This window comes from Erpetoichthys calabaricus, chromosome 6, assembly GCF_900747795.2.
Source record: "Erpetoichthys calabaricus chromosome 6, fErpCal1.3, whole genome shotgun sequence".
In the NCBI taxonomy this organism is placed as follows: domain Eukaryota; kingdom Metazoa; phylum Chordata; class Cladistia; order Polypteriformes; family Polypteridae; genus Erpetoichthys; species Erpetoichthys calabaricus.
Window position 1 is genome coordinate 70124048 of NC_041399.2, and position 22896 is coordinate 70146943.

The 22896-nt window shown below is 42.0% G+C and overlaps 1 protein-coding gene across 2 annotated transcripts in view; it reads right to left on the reverse strand.

Annotated features, from left to right (window-relative positions):
* Positions 1–9543: 9543 nt before the first annotated feature.
* Positions 9544–22896, reverse strand: part of LOC114653063 (transmembrane protein 241) — a 100806-nt gene continuing 87453 nt past the window's right edge. For both annotated transcript variants that reach the window (XM_051928926.1, XM_051928925.1), the window contains one exon: positions 9544–10640. In XM_051928926.1, coding sequence (XP_051784886.1) covers positions 10596–10640 — 45 coding nt within the window. In that variant the 3' untranslated portion in view covers positions 9544–10595. The remainder of the gene's footprint in view (positions 10641–22896) is intronic.

The window sequence follows — 22896 nt, forward strand, 5'->3', positions numbered from 1 at the left end:
ACTGTAACATTAATCTTACAATGGTAGTTTCAGAAACCTACAGTGGTGTTGCTCATAGACCTAATAGGCCATCCCGGTGGTGACAGCATGACACTCCTCTTCACTGGGGACCACGACAATGAAAAATGAACACAAAAAATGCACTTTATTTAGTGTAAAAGTTGGATGAAGAAAATCACCTGTCAACAGACTGAGGGTCTCCAATGTGCCATCTCCAATAAGCATACAAATATTCTTGAGTGGCCCAGACAATGTCTGCACCTCTGTTTGCCACAGCTTGAAATCTGAGCCTCCTAAGCCTCATCCGAGGTTCTTAAAGAATGTAGACGTCTGCCAGAAAGAATGAGGAAAGGTACCAACAATCTGTGAAGTTGGCAGATACCCAGAAACTGTCACTGTAGTGAAAGGTGCATCATCTTCATGGGTCTAAATTTAGACATCAGTTTTCATCATCTTCATATCTGTCTGTTCACACGAGAGAACTCGGCTGCTGATGGGCTGATTTGGTTCAAATTTAGTACACTTAAAACAGAAGTGTTGTGAGCACATTCCGATATCTCAAATGCAGCACGCTGTACAAACTGCTGAAAGTTTCTGGTCTCCTATTTAAAAGGCACTGGCCAGTCTGAAACCAGAGAAGCATCCTGGGCGACTCTAATTACCGATTAATATACTTTTTCATTTTTATCCTGAGAGAGGTCACTTCAGCTTATGTGCTTGGTGTGTTGTCTTCCCCTTTGTTTTGTCCCATGGCGTCTCCTATAACACTAGCAGAGGCGAGGTGTGTGTGTGCGGCCCTGAGAGCTCCTGCTGCGTGTACAGGTGGACTCTCCATTAGGCACAAAAACCGTAACTACAGTTAGCCAAAGGCCGCTGACAGCTGATGTCTCTTGAGGTGGAGCCTGGCATTTATGAGACTTCAGACTGTAACTACATGATATTGTAAAATGCTCTTACAAAACTTGGACTTAATGTACTAATGCAGTTATTAAATTATTGGTTATTTTTTGTAACATTGCAGTATTTTTGTTTTGTTGTACTTTCATTAGTGGTGGAGACGTCACATTTTGGGTTACAAATTTCCAAATGGTTGACCGTGTTCCATATTGCAACTTGATGTTCCATCACACGTCACATGTTTAAACTGAGTTTCGTGCTTTTGATGGTGCTCACCTTCACAGTTGCAGGAGACTGGGTTCAGATATTGGCCCAACCACTGCCTGCGAAGTCTCCACTCATGTGCCAGTTGATTTTTGATATGCCCAGAGGAGGGTGTTCCTGTGACCGATTTCCAAATCTTGTGTAGGTTCGAGTCCTGCCTCATGCCTGTTATTGCACCACATGAGCCTAAAATGCAGTAAGGAAGGTCATGAGATATCCATGGATGCAGGCATATTTGGCAATAAATGTACTAGTAACTAGTTCAGTTAGAAAACAATTCAGTTCGAGCAGGCAACTGTAGAACAAAAAACTTCCATTGAGTGCCATTTGCAGTTTTGGGTACCCAGCTCCCTTAATTTGTTATGCAGATTCATTCTTATTTAAAAATTGAGCAGTCCCCAGATGAAATGGTTACAGGAAGCACTTCAAATAGATTTTGATCTTTCTGTCAACAAAATTGCCCAACAGCTCCTTCATTCGTCATTTCCCAAATTCACACGGCAGTGGGAAAAACAAACCTTACTAAAAAAAACAAGAACTTAATGAGACACTGAATAGCAGCGCACTCTTCTGAACTGAACAGTAAGGCAGCCACAGAGAGCCATCTTGGTACTTCTTTGCTAGCTGGAGTGGCTACCAACAAGAGTGCAAAAAAAACCACAGGGACACATGACGTGAGCAAAGCGAACCCTGCTGCTCCACTGGGTCTTTCTGCACAGGCTTCTGCCCCGTCTCATAAGTGTGCTACAACACCCACCTCCCACTCAAAGTAGTCTCCATTGTGTCTGTCTGTCCCTCTGTCTGTCCCCATGGCACTGAGCTTTGCCCCCACCTAACCACCCATCAACTAGACTCAATGTGGCACCAAAAAACAGCAGCTATTTAACTGCATCCTGCAAAAGTCTGTCTCATAAACTATCCAGCGGTTAGCATCGAGAAATTCCTCTGTCCTTCCGGCAGCTCCTCATGGCCTCTGTCTCACAACGGTGTCCCTCTAGGGCACCCTCTCCAAAGACAGGGTTTACCCACACCCTGGCAGAAGCCACCTAGATGTGTGTCCTCTCTCTCTCTCTCACTTCCTGTTCTTCATTACCCTTCACATTAGTCAGGTTCAGGAAGCCATTATGTTCAGTGTGTCTGGCAGCAGTGACTGCGCGGGGGCACCTCAGTGGTCAACAGGAATGCACAGTGGGCTGGATGTCTTCGTACAGCAGGTGGGCGGCAGTGGCGGTCACTGTGACACAATATGGTTTGTACCTCTTGTCATCAAGAGTGGTGGTCCTCCCAGGGGAATGCTGCTGTAGGCGCATCAGCTGCATGAAAGTGTTCAACACCCCGATCAGCTGCGGACCGATCAGATGATGCCGGTACCTCACTTTCGTTTTTGATATCCATCTCCAGATCACTGCCATCAAACTCGGAGTCCGACAAGTCAGAGTCCTATTCAACGAATTTACTTAAAACGTCCATGGAGTATTTTGCTTTGCACATTCGCTTTGGTCTCTCACCAGATGTCAATGCCATTTTAGATGCTGTTTGCTCTTCGCTACTCATGCACTCGTAGGCAATCGAGGTCAAATCAACAAAGCTACGTAACTTTCCTTCTAGCAAAGAGAGTCAAACGTAAACGTAACGGTGAGTTTTGTTGCTTACAGCTGATTATCGTCCTCTTCCCCTCAATTCCAACAAAAGTCAGTATCAGCCCTGAAAGAGTTAATAAATTTACCTTTACACGTTTTTTTTTTAATTGTGGGAAATGAAAACATCCTAGACTATGTGGTTCAACCAAGGAATATTATGGCCATTTTATGTAAAATGATCACTACTGATGTTGAGGATGTCTTCAAAATTTTAAGAAATAACTCCTCTCAATACCTTCTTGCAGACTTCAAGTGAACTCTCCTAAATTACAAGTCACGCAGACCCATCTCTCTTTTAAATGTCAATTCCAAGAACTCCTACTCCTTGTCAAGAAAATGTTCTGCCATTGGTTGATTTTGATGAGAAGGGTTATCATGGCCAGATATTGTTAAACCAGTGTTTCTTACTAGACCATCTGTGCTGCACTCCACAATGTAATGCTAGTCCCAAAGTCATAGCTTAAACTTCTGGATGTTTATGTTGAAGGTACAGTTGATTCACATAATATGAATAATGACACATTCTCTATATGTTATTTTGTTGGACATGAATGTTCAATGTTGCTTTTATTTGCTGCCTTCACTATGGACCACAGTTTTGTTTGACTGTGTAAGAGTGATGACGCTTAGGTTTCAGAACAGAAGGTTTCCTTACGTGATCAAGTCCTTTTTAAAGTCTCTGACTGGCTGTACCTCTTCTGTTCTTGATGCCTTACAGATAAGGAGTGATTTATATCTGCTGCATTTGACCATTTTCTTTGTAGCCCTCAGTCCACAGTTCAAAACTGGTCTAAGCTTCCTCAATATATCTATTTATTCAACTCATTTAGATAAGCTTTCAACAGAATGCTGCTGTGAAAAAGTGTTGGCTCCTTTCTGATTTTTTTCTTTTATTGTATATTTTTGACACATTTTCAGGTTTTAAACCAAAATTTAATATTAGATAAGCAGCACACAACTAAACAAATACTCCTTTTTTTTCTACTTATGTCATTTATTGAATGAATTACATTACGTAGCACAGACTGGACCTGTCACCTGCTTATATTTAAAAAGCACAAAAAAAGGAAAAGAATATGCAACAGGATAAAATATATATTTATTTACACTGATCACACCATTAAAAATCACATTTCTAATATTGTGTGGGTCCCCCAGCTCAAACCTGTCGCGGCATGGACTCCACAAGCCCTCTGACGTTGTCCTGTGGTATTCAGCAGCATATACTTTTAAGTCCTGCAAGTTACCCAGGTAAATGATACACACAAATACAGCCATCCACATAACCTAAAAGAAAACATGATCCCTCAGACCAGGCCACCTTCTTCCATTGCTTCAAGGTTCTGATGCTCATGTGGTCATTGTATGTGTGGTGGACATGGGTCAGCATGGGCATCCTGACTGGCCTGCAGCCATGTAGCCCCATATGCAGACAGCTGTGATGCACTGTGTGTTCTGTGATCAGAGTGTGTGTGTATATACATACATAAATAAATATATACACACACACACACACAAATATACAGTATAGTTTATTCAAAACAAATGATGAAGAAAAGTAATATAATTAGAAATAATTATTCTTAACACTTGTTTCTAATCTCCAAACAAATTTAGTATATAACAAAAGTAAATACAAGTAAACACAATACTGTTTTTAAATAATGATTACATTTGTTTATGAGAAAAGAGTTCACCAACACCGTATCACCAATGAGAAAAAGTAATTGCTCCCTTAAACTTAATAATACTGAGTTGTCCCACCTTTAGCAGCAACAACTGCAACTAAATGCTTCCAGCAACAGGAGATCAGTCTTTGGCATTGGGGTGGAGAAATTCTGGCCCAGTCTTCTCTACAGAATTGTTTTAATTCATTCACAATGGAGGTGTTTAGACTATGAAGTGTCCATTTAAGATCCATCCATAACATCTTAATGGGGTTCAGGTCAGGACTTTAACCAGGCCACTTCAAAACCTTATTTTTGTTTCCTTTAGCCACTCTGTGGTGGACTTGCTCTTGTACTTTGGGTCATTGACCTGCTCATACCCCCAGTTACACTTGAGCTTTAGATCACGGACTGATGACTAGACATTCTGCTTCAGTACTTTCTGGTAGAGAGCTGAATTCATGCTTCCCTCAATTATGGCAAGTCACCCAGGTCCCAAAACAGCAAAACCCTCCCACAGCATCACACTACCACCAGCATGTTTGACAGTGGGTATGATGTTATTATTGTGGAATGCTGTGTTAGTTTTACACAAGATGTAACTGGACTCGTGACTTTCAAAAAGGTCCACCTTTCAGCTATTAGTCCACAGAGCATTCTCCAAAACCTTTTGGGAGTAATATATGTGTTTTTTGGAAAGTGTTAGACAAGGCCTTATGTCCCTCTTGTTTAGCAGTGGTTTTTAATTTGCATCTAACCCATGGATACCATTTTGCCCACTGACTTTCTAATAGTGGAATCATGAACCTTGACGTTAACTTGGTCGACAGAGGCTTAGATATCTGGTTCTTCTGCGATTTTCCAGATGAGTTTTCTTTGCACTCTTGGAGTAATTTTGTAAGGCCAGCTGCTCCTGGGCAGATTTAGCACTGTTCCAAGTTTTCTCCAATTGGAGAAGAGGACTCTCATTGGGGTCCCAGGGTTATAGAGATTGCTTTACAACCCTTTCCCAACTGATATATGTTAGTAACTTTCTTTGGATTGAGGTCTGGTGGGCCGCTTGTTGACACCTTTTAGCCAACTTTATATTGCTGGAAATGTTCTATTTAAGTGATGTTTAAATTCAATAGGGCAGGCAGCAATCAAGCTTGGCGTTGACTAGAGCAGGGGTTCTTAACCTGAGGTCCATGGACCCCTAAGGTTTTCAGGGGGGTCTGTGAGGGTCAGGTAAAAGTTAACACTTATATTCACTATTCAGTCCGGTACTGTTGGTTTAGAGTAGATGTCGTAGTAATAGCAGTAATGGTGGTAGAAAACACAGTAGAAGTAATAGATCTGTTTTAAATTGCAGAAGAGGATTGTATTTCATAATTATAATAAGTGGCTAATACATTTTGCATATAAAAGGAGTGGTTTTTTTTAGATTGTTTAAAGTTTAATAATACTTTGTGTATGTCATATATATATGAGACAATCAAATCTCAATAAATAAAGTACATTATATTCATTGCATACAAAGTTGAATTTATGTGAATATTTCTGGGGAGGGGGTCCATAGCTATCATCAGGTTCTTAAAGGGGTCCGTGACTTAAAAAAGGTTGAGAGTCTTTGCTGTAGAGGAATTAAACCACTAAAATTTCAATTTGCCTCATTGGTTGATTGAGTGACTAAGGGGGCAATTGCTTTTTCTCATGGGTGACATTGGTGTTGGTGAACTTTTTTCTTCAATAAATCAAATGATCATATAAATTCTTTGTATTGTGTTTACTCAGGTTGTCTTTATATTTAATTTGTATATTGGAAACATTTAAGTGTTATGAATAAGAATAGATGAAACAAGGAAGGGGCGAATACTTTTTCATAGCACAGTATGTGTAAAAAGAGGGAGGTAGCAGAAAGTCACAAAAGTATTCATAAAAAACATAAATGTACACAGATAAGAGTATATTGACAAATTAAGCTGCTGGTCACTCAGGAGTTGAATTTCAAAGCAGAAGTCCAACCACAGAACAAGAAAAAACCAGTGAGAACTTGAGTTGTGGCAGATGTTCCTAACATGAACCAAAATGCTGACATATCAAAATATCAAATCTTGATCTGTCCATCTATATTTAAAAATAAAAATCATTCCATGGGGTCTACTTACTTTTTCACACGGCTGCCACTGGTAGTCCTGCCAAGCGAACTCTTCCTTCATTCCACATCAATGCAGGATCTTCTGTCCAGTCTTCCTAGCAGAAGTGCTGACATTCAGAAGTAGCAGTAGACTGTCGAGCGTAAACTCGGAATGACTGGCCTCAAAGTTTCAAGTTTGTCTCATTACATGCCTGAGTGGGAACTCGGCCACATCAACCCGTATTTATGTCACAGATGTGACTGCCCCCCCACAAATGATTCTCCTTTCCTGACCCCTAATGTTAAAATATTCTTATATACAGTGCATACAGCCAGAAAAGATATGGAATCCCTGTTATCCCTCATCCTAAACACAAGCATTATTGTTTATAATCATGGCTAACGGATCCCGTGCAGAGTCTGTTGTTGAGCATTCACTACAAAAGATGAAAAAATGGATGGATGCAGGCAACACACAAGCCATTTGAACCAGAACTGTCCTGAAGACAAGAGCAAAGCAATCTGACCAACAAGACCATGACAGCTGGCCGTGAAGACCACCTGCAGGAGCGACCGAACACCTCACTGTCAAGTGCAGCCCAGATGAGATGTGCCGACTGGCAACACTTGAAGAGCCCAGACAAGCGATGACGAAGATTTATTTCATGGTGCTTTTTAATTCTGTAACCTGAAACACTTTGGGTTAAACAACTGGAAAGCCCACCCCACTCCCAAATGGTATCGATGTCCAGAGCCTTCAGAGGCTTCATAGTTTACAGATGTTTGTATACATATGAAGGCTGACAAAGACAACATGCACATCACAGACCAAATGCATTTCCAGTTTCGCCATTTCAACTGTAACCTCTGCTTTTTTAGGTTTTTTTTCCCAGACTGATGAGCCCCTCTTTTGTTTGAAGGTCCAAACCCTCACATTCTTTATTCCTTGCAGTTCCATTATATGCCCATTGCCACTCAGCTCTCACACACACACACTGAGCCCACCCCAATGACTTAAAACAAAATCAAATCGGGCAGACGGGGTGAGCTGCAGACTGGCTCAACAGAGTTGCTGGGTGTGTCACACTCTACAAGCGGCGGTCACTGCAATGAGCCACAACTGCCCCCAACCTCCCAAGATTATGTAAATGAAGTCTGACTGAAACATCACGTAAAATGATGGGGTCTTAACACAAACACACATCTGGGGTTACAGAAGTTTAGCCCACGGAGACAACAAGAGGGCAGAGGATGTGAACCAGAAGGCCGGATACGATGGTGTGCAAAAGTTTGTGCTTAAAAATGTCTGTAACTGTGAATAGTTAAGTGAGTAGAAGATGGACTGATCACCAAAAGGCATAACGTTTAAGATGACACAGTTCTTTTCAGCATTTTATACAAGATTAGTGCTTTCTTTTTGTTCGGTACAATTGTACATTGAAAAAAGGAAAGGTGCACCATGCAGGTTTGGGCACCCCAAGACATTTGAGGTATCACATACCTTTCCCCAAGCTCTCAGACCTTCACTACCTTGTTAGAACTATGGCTTGTTCACAGTCATCATTAGGAAACCCCCGGGTGATGCAAATTGCAAAGCTGTATACGTTATCTGACTTCTCAAACCTTGTCCCAACAACCAGCAGCCATGGGCTCCTGCCTAGCACTCTGAAAAATAAAGCAGGAGAAGGCTACAAGAAGACAGCAAAACATTTTCAGCTAGCTGTTTTCTCAGTTCATAGTGTTATTAAGAAATGGCAGATAACAGGAACGGTGGAGGTCAAGAAAACTTTCTGAAGGAACTTCTCATTGGATTGCTAGAAAGACAAATAAAAACCCCTGTTTGACTGCAAAAGACCTTCAGGAGGATTTAGCAGACTTTGGAGTGGTGGTGCACTGTTCTACTGTGCAGTGACACCTGAACAAATTTGACCTTCATTTCATGGTAGAGTCAGCAGAAGAAAACCTTTCCTGCATCCTAGCCACAAAATTCAATGCCTGAGGTTTGCAAATAAACAAGCCTTATGCATTTTGGAAATGTCCTGTGCACTGATGAAGTCAAATTTGAACTTTTTGGCCACGATGTTCAAAGGTGTGTTTAGATGGAAAATGGGTGCTTAATTCCAGAAAATGAACACCTCTCCAACTATTAAGAATGGCAGTGAATCAATAATGCTTTGGGTTTGTTTTACAGCCAGTGGCACAGGGAAAATGTCATTGGTAGACAGAAGAATGGATTCAAATAAATACCAGCAAATTCTGGAAGCAAACATCAAACCAACTGTAAAAAGGTTGAAGTTAAAGAGAGAATGAATCCTACAACAAGACAATAATCTGAAACACACCTCAAAATCTACACTATAACACCTCAAGAGGCACAGGCTGGTGGTTCTGACATGGCCTTCACAGTCCCCTGACCTAAAAATCATTGAAAATCTGTGGATAGATCTCAAAAGAGCAGCGCATGCAAGATGGCCCAAGAATCTTGCAGAATCAGAAGACTTTTACAAGGATGAATGGGGGGAAAATACCCGATTAAGAACTGAAAAACTCTTAGCTGGCTACAAAAAGCGTTTACAAGTTATGAAACCTGCCAAAGGGGGCCTTAATAAGTACTGACCATGTCGGGTGCCCAAACTTTTGCTTGACGCCCTTTTAATTTTTTTGGTGTTTTGTACCTATGAATGATGGAAATAAAAATTAAATCTTGCTTAAAATATTAAAGGAAATGTGTCACCTTTAACTTTACACCTTTAGGTGATCAGTTTATCTTCAGCTCACTTAACTATTCACAGTAACTGACATTTTAAGCAAAGCTGCCCAAACGTTTGCAGTCCACTAACTGCTACACCACTAGACAACCCTCCTACTGTATTGAAACACTCGTGCCCAAGCCTGGAAATTGCATCAAATAACTTTTCCCTTTATGTTTCTGAATAAAGTTGGAAAAAAACAAAACAAAAAACTTTATAGTCAATTTATTTTGCTGTTCATAAACAATTAAAAAAATCAAAATAGAATTTGTTTTGTAAAAAGAATGACATCATGTTCAAGTTTACTTCTCCCAAAAGAAAGAAAAGTCATGAAGTGAGCTTAACTGATACAAGAAAGTAGCAGACAAGCATGCAGCACTTTTGGTCAAACCACACACTGCCATGAAGTGAGATCGTACGGGGGGCATGGAGGGATGTGTTCAGTGCTCGATGAAGGCCGGTGTGAGCGCTCAGGTAGATTTGTTCAGCAGCACCTCTCGTCTAGTGAATGGACTCGTCATTCGAGCTTTGGGAAGGGCACCAGGACTCCAATTCACGTAAGTGTAGTCTGCTGTTTATTTAAGGCTCAGAATTTCTAAAAAAAAAAAAAATTCCCTTGGCAGGTAAGATTCAAGACATAAACCCAAATGGGAGGCCTACAGTTAAACTATTCAAGCAGAGCCCCTTCACTGACTGCTAGCCGCCACACGATTCCCTTTTCATTGTTTCTCTTCTCCTGCAGGAAGTGCGACCATTGTGTCCGAGCTCATAAGGCGCAATCAGAGCAGCGTGAGAACGGCACAAATTGGCTTTCCTTTTGGGTGCACCAGTGAGAGACGCTTGTTTTTAGTCCGAGGTCACAGCATACCGTACTTGGTGTTGTGCTGCTGCCAGTCGCCACCCACACCCCCTCTCATCACCCAGATACTCCTCATTCTCTGTCGACCACTTTTAACAAAGATCAGGGACACACAGTCAGCTTCCTGTGCAGACTCGAGTCGGCCTACAGACGAAGTGCCCGGTGTCCCATGTGCAGACACTTTGGATACACTATTATTAGCACCTCTACCCACCCTGTTATTAGTACAATGGATGCCCCAAAGCGACTCCAAGTGCGCTCTTTTGTTTTGTTCCTGTTAGTTACTTTTAAAGAATGCCTGAGAAAAATCACAGCTTAGGAAACCGTTAATTCACAACTTTGGTAATTTCTGCTAGGACTCCCCCTTCACCATGTCATCTTCATTTCTCAGCCGTGATTTGGTCAGAAAATACAAGCAAGGCTTCCCCAAGGCAGCTGAACAACAAGCTGTAAAAAGACATAAAAACAAAAACGTCAGGCCTGGTCATTAAAGCACAAAGTGGACTGCAGAGAACACGGCAAAAAACAGGCCACCAACATTCATGTGGCCATTAATCAAGCTAAGTGAGATCAAGCTAAAGCAAAATATTTAACAGGTTCTTAGTTAGATTAGATAAACGTTACTAATACAAGCGGACTTTCAGATGTATACAGCAGCAAGCAACCTAAAAAACAAAGACACAAACGCACAGTACAAATAATACTGCCAATAAATCATAATGTGCAGAAACTGCAACGTGAACTTGAAAAGTATCAGCATTTAGCTTGGGACATCGGGAGGGAGCACTGAACTGCCTGATCGCAGTGGGCAGAAAAGACCCCCAGAGGTGTGGTGGAATGAGCCTGTGGCTAAAGGTGCTATAAGACAACGCCTCCTGGAGGGGATTTTTCTTGAAGGCATCCAATTTTGCTATCATCCTCTTTTCCACAACAGCTTCCAGTGTGTCCAGGTTTCGCTCCTTAAAGATATGTCTGCTCGGGCACTGTGTTTGTTTTGAGCTCAGGTTGCTGGCCACTATGGACTGATAGAACATGACCAGTCGCTTGCTGCACACATCAAGAGATCCAAATCTGTCTTGCCAAGTCTGCAGTTTACCTCCTCAATTTATGATAGGCATGTATGGGACAAAAAAATGGGCTTTCATCGGTTATGCTTGTAAGAGTGCTACCACTGGAAGGACTCCATTTCCCAGCAGTCCCGAAGGGTATTGCCCTCATTGGATGTCTGAAACGGGCGCAGGGGCTGCTGGGGACAAGAAGGGCCAACGGGAAACTTGAAAATGGGCCGGTGAAGCAGCAAGAGGAGAGGTCTGTGTTTCTCTCTACCCCTGTGTTCTGTCTAACGTAACCCCTTGTGAAATCATTTATACCCTGGATCGTTTCTCGCAAGGATGAATGGACTGTCTGTCGTGTGAATAGTGGAGGATTAGTCGTCATGTGTCTTTGGTCGCAGCGCTCCTAACAAATCTTACCCCTCACTGTTCAGGACTACTGGCAGGATTGTTTAATTCATTTCTTATGGAAGCCGTTCCCAGGATTGTCATCAGCCTCTTTACTCCATACCACTTCATCCGTTTCTACTACACTGGACGGTATTAAGGACATTGTCGTGAGGGTTTATTGTTGTGTGTAATATTTGTATCGCCGAAGTGGAAGGGGAGGGTTGTCTGATTTGTGTTGTTTATGTTTGATTTTCCGCTTAATATATTATTCACTCATTTGTTCAATTCGTGTCTGTGAGTGTGTGCCGGTCAGGCCAAGGCTGGGTGCGTTCCTGGAGTCCCCACCTAAAAACAAAATAAATCGTGAATCTGTGCGGCACCAGACCCCTACATGCTTTTGGGCAACATTTTCTAAACACAACACGGTAGCCCTGTTTAGGAAGTACAGTCTGCTCTGAACCTTCTTGTATGCTGCCACTGTATTGTCAGAGCAGTCCAGTTTACTGTTTATGTGAATCCCCAGGTACTTGTAAGCTCTGCACCACTTCCACATCCTCCCCCTGAATGGCGACAGGTCTCAGGGGCTCCTTAACACACCAGAAGGCCACCAGCGGGTCTTTTGTCTTGCAGGTTGTTGCCCATGCACCACAAGACAAAGTTCCACTCTGACTTGTCTCCTTTAATAATGCCGCCTAAGATGGAGGAGACACTGCAGAATTTTTGTAGATGGCAAGTGCTTCTATTATACTGGAGGTTCATTGAGTAAGACAGGAGACAGGAGAGTGCCCTGAGGTGCTCCTAGTGAGCTGAATGACTTCTGGCCTGTCGCTCTGACGTCACATGTGATGAAGACCATGGAGCAGCTGCTGCTTCACCACCTGAGGCCACAGGTCCGTCAAGCCCTCGACCCTCTGCAGTTTGCATACCAGGAGAAGGTGGGAGCGGAGGATGCCATCATCTACATGCTACACTGATCCCTCTCCCACTTGGACAGAGGCAGTGGTGCTGTAAGAATTATGTTTCTGGACTTCTCTAGCACCTTCAACACCATCCAACCTCTGCTCCTTAGGGACAAGCTGACAGAGATGGGAGTAGATTCATACCTGGTGGCATGGATCATGGACTGTCTTACAAACAGACCTCAGTATGTGCGTCTCGGGAACTGCAGGTCTGACATTGTGGTCAGCAACACAGGAGCGCCGCAGGGGACTGTACTTTCTCCGGTCCTGTTCAGCCTATATACATCGGACTTCCAATACAACTCGGAGTCCTGCCATGTGCAAAAGTTCACAGACGACACTGCTATCGTGGGCTGCATCAGGAGTGGGCAGGAGGAGGAGTATAGGGACCTAATCAAAGACTTTGTTAAATGGTGAGACTCAAACCACCTACAACTGAACACCAGCAAAACCAAAGAGCTGGTGGTGGATTTTAGGAGGCATGGACCCCGTGATCATCAGAGGCGACTGTGTGCAGATGGTGCAGACCTATAAATACCTGGGAGTGCAGCTGGATGATAAATTGGACTGGACTGCCAATACTGATGCTCTGTGCAAGAGAGGACAGAGCCGACTATACTTCCTTAGAAGGCTGGCATCCTTCAACATCTGCAATAAGAAGGCAGTATAAAGAAGAGGGACAAACTGGTGAGGAAGGCAGGCTCTATTGTAGGCACGGAGCTGAACAGTTTGACATTGTTATCACTCTTTAATTTAATATTGTTTATTGTATCAGTATGCTGCTGCTGGAGTATGTGAATTTCCCCTTGGGATTAATAAAGTATCTATCTATCTATCTAGCGTTTCACAGCACCATTTCTGACATACAGTTCCAGTGCCTCACAAACTGCTTTCTGGTTGGTCAGGCAGTCCAAGATCCAGGAGACTGTGGGGGGCATCAATATACATAGCCGTGATTAATGTGAGCAAAACCTTCACTTAACTGCAATTTTCAAGGAAGCAAACAATCAAGAGGGGGCTATAAATATACTCTGGGATTATGTTTACAGGATTTATACAACTACTATAAAGCATTTTTTTATTCATTAGTTGTTTGCTATTACATTATTCCGCTGGCTCCAGATGACAAGGGTAACATTAAGCAGGAGGCAAGAAAATCTTTTCTGAGAGCGCTGTGTATCTTCATTTTCATTTCAATTTAATTTTAATGACACATTCCAAACAAACAGCACCCAGCAGTTCTGACAAGAATGCATGATGCTTTATAATTTGAAGACAAGTCTGCCCGAGTCTAAAGAACAAAATGTAGTTACGAGTGCTGGACATTAGACAGTGAGAGTAGATAAACAATGGAGGGATGTCTGTGAGAAATGAGAATCACTGCCGTAGCTGATCTAAAAGGGAAAAGCCCAGATTCTTAGGCCTTTTATTTCAGACGTTCAAGCTGGAAAAACACATCTGCCTTCAGTAATTTGCTTTATTCAAGCTAAGCCGGTCACCAAAAATAAGCTTCCAAAATAAACCCGATTACTTTGGACTAAAGCCTTAAAATATGCTTTTCAAGTTCTAGTTATATAACCAAATAGGACTGTGTGATGTAATACAAGTATACATAACTGATGAGGGTTCAACAGATGACATTTTGTTCTTAAATTTCTTTTTATTTTTCAGTACTGAATTATGCAGATGAGAAGGGTTAAAGCTAATAGACAGACAGACTGATGAATGTCGGATTTCCGCAGGAGTTGTCAATTTTTTTGCATACGCAGCCTATCCACACAGACGAGACTGAGAATTGTATCTGCCTTCACTTGTGGTTACAGCGCCTTCACAAAGTACTCCGACCCCTTCACTGTTTACACATTTTCTTATGTTACAGCCTTATGCTAAAATCATTGAAATTCCTTTTGTTCTCCTCATCAAGCAACACTCGATATGGCAGAATGACGAAGCAAAACCAGAACTTCAGAAACTTAAAAATATTTGCTAATTTATTAAAAGTAACAAACTGAAATATCACATTGACTTACGTGTTTGGACCTTTTGCTATAGCACTTTAAATTTCACTCAGGTGCATCCTCTTCTATTGATCATCGCTGAGATGTTTGAACTTCATCTGTGGATAGTTCAATTGACTGGACATGATTAGGAAAGACACAGACCTGTCCACAGAAGGTGGAACACTTGAGCAAAACCCAAGCCATGAGGTCGAAGGAAGAGATAGGATTGTGTCTGTAGATCTGGGGACGGCTACAAAAAAAAATGAAGGTTCACAAGAATACAGTGGCCTCCATAATTCTTAAATGGGGGATATTTGGTACAACCACAACACTTCCTGGAGTTGTTTCACATGGGAGAAGGGCCATGGTGTGAGAACTGACGAAGAACCGGATGGACACGCTGGTGTGCGTGGAGGTGGGAGATTTTTCCAGAATGACAACCATCACTGCAATACTCAGTTCTGGGCTTTATGACAAGGTTGCCTCTTCTCAGTAAAAGACACATGAAGGCCTGCTGGGAGTTTGCAAAACAGCACCTGAAGGACTCTCAGACTGTGAGAAACAAGATTTTCTGGTCTGATGAAACCTAGATTAGCGTCATGTCTGGGGAAAACCAGGCACTGCTCATCACCTGTGCAATGCCATTTCATGGTGGTGGAAGCGTCATGATGTGAAGTTGTTCTCCAGCAGCAGGGACTGGGAGACTTGACAGGGTTGAGGAAAAAATGGTGTACAGAGAAAATGTACTAAGGTATCCTTAATGAAAGCATACTACAGCGACTGTGGAACTCAGACTGGGCTGAAGGTGGACTATGGCCCTAAGCATCAAGTAAAGACAACACAGGAGTGGCTTAGGGACAACTCTGGGAATGTTCTTGAACCCAACTCTCTGGGGAGACCAGAAAACAGATCTCCACCAATGATCTCCATCCAACCTGACAGAGCTTGACAGGATTTGCAGAGAAGAATACAGAAAATCTTGGTGTGCAAAACTTGTCACGTCAGACCCAGGAAGACTCCACGATGTGATCGCTGCCAGTGATGGGGTACTGAGGAGCGGGTCTGAATACTTGAGTCAGCGGGATATTTCAGTTTGTAAACATTTGTAAAATCCTCTTTTCACTTATTCTAGGGTACCAAGTGTTCAATTCAAATGATTTTAACACAAGGCTGCAACATAACAAAATGTGTAAAAAGTGAAGGGCCTGGACAGGAACTCCTCCATCTTTTGGGCTCACCCCTTTGCTATTGAACTGTGAATCTCTGGCTGGGCACATGAGGCCTCACGCAAATGTAAAATGGGAGTCCCAATGCTTTGGCTTTAAAAAAAATCAGTGCACAGAATAAAAAACACAATTTAAGTTTTAAAGGGCACTTCTATGATGTGTCAACTTTTATTTTTTTTTCTAGAATTCAGTATTTTCAATATGGCCAGCACTGTCAGGCTCACCTTTTTACTTACAAGGTCGCCTCTGCCTCCTTCATACTGCAAACGTTTCAGAGCTCATCAAAACTGGAGGAGCTGGACAGAAAACACGACATAAAACAAATTAGCAGAATTGTTCATTTAACCCCATTTCCTCTGGGACTCTTCCAAGGGCAAACAATATTTTCCATGTGCGTCATGGTGAAGTTACGAGTAATATTTCACTTAAGATTATTTGGGCAGCCATTGATCATTAATCTATACTATATCTGCGACTGTATGCTGCTTTATTTATGGGCTGGCCTTTGTAATGAGGTGACATGTGATTTGGTATTAGAGTATCTCTGTTCAGTGTTTATAAAAATGTTTAATTGCGCAAACACACACACACAGTGCCACCAGAGAATAGTGAATATAAATAACACAAAATGATGAAGGTAGTGCAGTTCAGTGAACTAAAGCAAATGTTCATCCATTCCTTTTCACTTTTGACCTGGGCAGGCGTCCAGTCCACTGCAGGACACCCTCCGTTAAGATTCCCTACTTCATCTAACAACGCATGATACTGGCATGTGGGAAGAAACTGAAAAGACGAGGACATGCTCACTCACTCACTCATTTTGTGAATTTCCCCTTGGGATTAATAAAGTATCTATCTATCTATCTACTCCTCACACACAGTGATGGCCCCTGGAACTGTGAGGCAGAATCATTAAGAAACAAACATTAGAAACATTTCGTGCAGAAGACATCGCCGCCTATTTTTTTTTTTTTTTTTAAATCCTTAATAAAACAAATACAGTAAGCAGCTTAAATGTTACAAATAGAATTAGCTAAAAAAAGTTATCTGGGTGTTGTTCTCCGCTAGAACATATAATTGCCAATTTGCCAAAAAGTACATTATGGTCCAAATGTTTTAATGTTTGCACAGCTTGCATAATACCCATTTAATGAAAGCCAGGTATTCTGTGTCTAATCCCTGGCCTTCCGCCATTTCCTGTTCTCAGTTCAACAAGTGGCACAAGCCACAGACATTCTTTAACAGTTTAATGAAGCAGCTTTCAGACTCTTATGAAACAGAAAATCTTGATTAACAGCAGAGGATTCGCAGCTTAACGGAAAACTTTCACAGCTTACATGTTTCATTCTGCTGCATCTGACAGTCTGTCACTTCAAGAAGGAAACATTAGGAACGTCAAGCCATCAATGCAGGAAGTGCAAAGCGGTGGAAATAGAAGCAATACGGCAGACCCCTCTATTCCCGTAACACCATGACTTGTGTGCCTCCCTCCTCCAGTGCTAGGATTAGGCATCTGGTAAATAAAAATGGGCAATGCACCCTCAGTCTCACATAAATGTGTTTGAAGACAGCAAAGTTAAAGAGTTAAAGGCTTTGTTAAATCAATGCACGGAGGAAGTACGTTATCAATATCAAATTACAGTTCCAAAAATAAAGTTGGAGAAAATAACAAAGTAGTCCCTGGAGATGTTGCAGGATGATCAAGAAAAAAAAATGAAACATTAACTATTAACTACTTGACTTGATTCCAGCCATGAAGAAGTGAGATCTGATACTCATGGAAAGCGACGCATCTTCAAAAACGCTTGTGTTGAATACTAAAGATATCTACTGATTTTTTTTTTCTCTTCAACATATTTATTATGCTAGCTGTAATGTAAGAAATCAATGCTGACCTTACATTTTTTATTTGATACATGGGTCATCCATTTGGTCTGGTATATTAATACCCTTTAACTCGTGACGGTCTTTTCTGTCTCGGATATTTCGCCGCCTTCTCTCAATATCACTCATCAAACTAACCACTCTTGTAGTCAAAGTGTTTTGCTGGGAAAATGCAGTAGTCGTTGCTAACCGCACGTAAACAGAATTGACAAATAACTATTCGATTCTGGGATTTGTAAACCTAATCATGTTTAGCATACATTCATTTTTTAGATGAAGCAAGGACAACTTCTTTCAGACAGGGACCTTAACCAATTAGAGCAGATTCACCAAGAATGTGCTATAATGAGGTCTTAGAAAGACTAATCCATAAATAGCACATGCATGATGTTCACTGAATGTGCCAATTTGGTAGCATCCCGTACATGTTATTGGTTAGTTGAAAGTGAGTGTATCTAAGGCCTCTCAAGATGCCTCTAGTTAGGAGCTGCATCAACACGATGTGACGTCGACACGTGCCTGAACACCAAGCAAATGTGGCACCTCCCTGACAAACTACAAGACTACTGCACTGTTCCAATGGCTCCTCTTAGGCTGTATTTCTATGTATAATTACACTGTAATGTGTTTCAGGGGCAAATGCTGAATCTTAAAGAAAGTTAAATATGTACATCTTTTCTTTTGTACCATATGTCTCTTGTCTTAATATTTACAGTATGGTCACTAAAAGAGGGGTATACAGTGCATCCGGAAAGTATTCACAGCGCATCACTTTTTCCACATTTTGTTATGTTAAAGCCTTATTCCAAAATGGATTAAATTCATTTTTTTCCTCAGAATTCTACACACAACACCCCATAATGACAACGTGAAAAAAATTTACTTCAGGTTTTTGCAAATTTATTAAAAATAAAAAAACCTGAGAAATCCCATGTACATAAGTATTCACAGCCTTTGCTCAATACTTTGTCGATGCACCTTTGGCAGCAATTACAGCCTCAAGTCTTTTTGAATGTGATGCCACTATCTTGGCACACCTATCCTTGGCCAGTTTCGCCCATTCCTCTTTGCAGTACCTCTCAAGCTCCATCAGGTTGGATGGGAAGCGTCGGTGCACAGCCATTTTAAGATCTCTCCAGAGATGTTCAATCGGATTCAAGTCTGGGCTCTGGCTGGGCCACTCAAGGACATTCACAGAGTTGTCCTGAAGCCACTCCTTTGATATCTTGGCTGTGTGCTTAGGGTCGTTGTCCTACTGAAAGATGAACCGTCGCCCCAGTCTGAGGTCAAGAGCGCTCTGGAGCAGGTTTTCATCCAGGATATCTCTGTACATTGCTGCAGTCATCTTTCCCTTTATCCTGACTAGTCTCCCAGTTCCTGCCGCTGAAAAACATCCCCACAGCATGATGCTGCCACCACCATGCTTCACTGTAGGGATGGTATTGGCCTGGTGATGAGCGGTGCCTGGTTTCCTACAAACGTGACGCCTGGCATTCACACCAAAGAGTTCAATCTTTGTCTCATCAGACCAGAGAATTTTCTTTCTCATGGTCTGAGAGTCCTTCAGGTGCCTTTTGGCAAACTCCAGGCAGGCTGCCATGTGCCTTTTACTAAGGAGTGGCTTCCGTCTGGCCACTCTACCATACAGGCCTGATTGGTGGATTGCTGTAGAGGTGGTTGTCCTTCTGGAAGGTTCTCCTCTCTCCACAGAGGACCTCTGGAGCTCTGACTGAGTGACCATCGGGTTCTTGGTCACCTCCCTGACTAAGGTCCTTCTCCCCCGATCGCTCAGTTTAGATGGCCGGCCAGCTCTAGGAAGAGTCCTGGTGGTTTTGAGCTTCTTCCACTTACGGATGATGGAGGCCACTGTGCTCATTGGGACCTTCAAAGCAGCAGAAATTTTTCTGTTACCTTCCCCAGATTTGTGCCTCGAGACAATCCTGTCTCGGAGGTCTACAGACAATTCCTTTGACTTCATGCTTGGTTTGTGCTCTGACATGAACTGTCAACTGTAGGACCTTATATAGACAGGTGTGCGCCTTTCCAAATCATGTCCAATCACCTGAATTTACCACAGGTGGACTCCAATTAAGCTGCAGAAACATCTCAAGGATGATCAGGGGAAACAGGATGCACCTGAGCTCAATTTTGAGCTTTATGGCAAAGGCTGTGAATACTTATGTACATGTGCTTTCTCCATTTTTTTATTTTTAATAAATTTGCAAAAACCTCAAGTAAACTTTTTTCACGTTGTCATTATGGGGTGTTGTTTGTAGAATTCTGAGGAAAAAAATGAATTTAATCCATTTTGGAATAAGGCTTTAACATAACAAAATGTGGAAAAAGTGATGCGCTGTGAATACTTTCCGGATGCACTGTATATACAGGTTCAAAGTATGATCTGCATTTCTAGAACAACATATTCCTAAGCAGCATGCGCCCACCTCCTGGGCACTCTGCTTTGGCCTGGGGTAGCGTCTCTGGCCTACACACATTGAGGCTTTAGTCGATTTATTGTTATTTTTCACTCATCCATTGCGCAACATGTGAGGTTATCAGCTATTAGCACTGCAGCTGCGCACCTTGTTCATGTGGCCCTAGCACAGGAGTGTCGGGCCTGGAGGGCCGCAGTGGCTGCAGGTTTTCATTCTAACCTTTTTCCTAATCAGTGCCCAGTTTTCACTGCTAATTAACTCCTTTTCCCTTTATTTTAATAGCCCTGTTTTTAAGGATTCAATCCTCTGAATTGATTCTTTTCTTCATTAAATGACAGCCAAACAGAAATGAGACATGAAACAAGCCAACAGATGACCTGCTAAACTGGGGCTTCAAACTCCAACCAATTTCACTCCAATCACTTTCTTAATGAGAAGTCGATTCTTGCTGTTAATTAAACCCTTTATTTAATTCCATGGCTTGTTGCTGCTCTCATTCTGCCACAGCAGACATTTCCAAAATTGCTGAATTTCTGTTTTTTCTAAGAACACACTCAAAATGTTTTGGTGACCCGAGAGATCAACCTTACTGAGACCTTCACTTTACTTTATTTTCAGGTATTGTGTGATGGGCACAGATGAGCTGGTCATGTGGCGGCTTGTTTGGCTTCTCATTATTATTTGGCTGCTAATTAAGGAAAAAGAAACAACAAAGGGGCCCAAGTCAAGTTAATTAAAACTAAGGCAAAAGAAATTAATCAGCAGCAAAAACTGGACACTAATTAAGAAGATGGTTAGAATGAAAACCTGCAGCCACTGCTGCCCTCCAGGACCAGAGTTCGACACCCGTGCCCTTAGCAGGCACAAGCAAGTCGCTACCACCCAGCTGTTGCCGATATATAACATCTGACAGCAGAATAGGCCGGTAAGAGCAATTTGCTTATTTTTAGACCCTTATTTTGTGTTTGTATTATCATTTCTGATTTTTTTTACCCTTCTTCATCATGTTTTGCCTATTATTACATTCTTCATCCTAACCCCAGTAACCAGACAGATACACAGACACACACACGGACGCTTGTCCTTTTATTAAGGTGGAAAAGAGGCAATTATTTTAAAATACTTTCAGAATCTAAAAAACATCAGGTGAAATACACTGGCAGATTGGTGCACCAAGAGGCAGCCATTTACAGGTTAGAAACACCTTATTGCCATCATCACTCTCAGGGCTGGCACCATCAAAAAGTTGAATTAGGCATTCACCTAGGGCGCAGATCATAAGGGGTAGAAAAACCCAATCACACAGGTTAGCTACCGAACAGTTGCTTGGTGCACTAATAAGCTTGGCCTAGGGGGCAAAATAACCTGGCACCAGTACTGGGCGTTCTTTTATTCAGCAGTGTGGGGTGGTGAGGTTGGAATCCCTCAAAGTATCCCTATAATGTTGTGTAAGCTAAAGAGACACAACAACCAAGCATGCTATCTGACAAAGAGCTTCTAGAGAAGTGTTAAATACAGCTTTGTGGATTCTTAAGTCTGAAAATGGGCAATGAACACACAAAGCATGAGCAAAAGTTCAACTGGGAGTTAGAACAGGACATGTAACCGCAATTCACGTGGCATAGCCGTGTTGTGCAGCACTGAGACACATCAGGTTACAGACAGTGGCATTCAGAGCTCTGGGCTTTTAAATAATGAAGATCGTGCACACTTGATATTACTGGCTAATGGCAGCTGACAAATGCGTATGATCTGTATCTTGTCAACCTACATCTGAGGAGTAACAGAGGGGGTCCCAAAGCACCAAAGTGATTAAAAAAAAAAAAAAGAATTAAAGAACTGTATCTGTGAAAGGCTGCACATTTACTCTGGATGTTCAATATCTTATTTGATGAAATATATATATATTTTTAATTTCATGCAATGATTATTTCACCACACATTAAAAGTAATTAGCGAATTAGTGGTAACACTTTTTGAGATGGGGAGACATGGTGGTGTAGATTTAGTGCTCCTTGGGTCCTCCCTGTGTGGAGTTTGCGTGTTCTCCCTTTGTCCGCGTGGATTTGCACCAGGTACGGCCGTTTCCTCCCACTGTCCAAAGACATGCCTGCTAGGTGACTTGGCAATGCTACATTGGCCCTAGTGTGTGTAAGATGTGTGAGTGTGTCTGTTCACCCTGTCCTGGGTTTGTTCCATCCCAGTGCTCTATGCTAGCTGGGATAGGCTCCACATGGATTAAGCAGGTTAGCAAATGACATGACAGGACTTTTTGAGATTAAGTACAAGAAACACATTTCTAAAACACAAATTTCAGGAAAACAGTAAGTTCTTGAGCTATTTGTATCAGGTTTCTTGCAAACAGTTTGGTTTATTAAGGGAATGATGTAAGCTGGGATAATTCTGTTGTGCAGACTATCATGACTCAACTGCCACTAAAAATAAAAGACAAATTAAGAAAACAGTGATAATTAGTAAAAGTCCAGACAAGCCCTATTGCTAACATGAAAATCAGAAGTGAAACACAAAAGCCTTATAGGCGGACCTGTGAGAATACGCTTTACTCGCCTGTCAGTATGTGGACTGTTTAACGTTTAATATTCCCCTACCTACTGGGCAAATGATGAAACGAAAATCTGACAAAGCATACAAAACAAATGTGCTTAAACTCTCTAATGCAAAAGTGCCAACGCCTAAAGAAAGACAAGTTCTTGCAGCTAAAAAGCACAAGCAAAGGCAGAGACTTGAAGTCTTAGC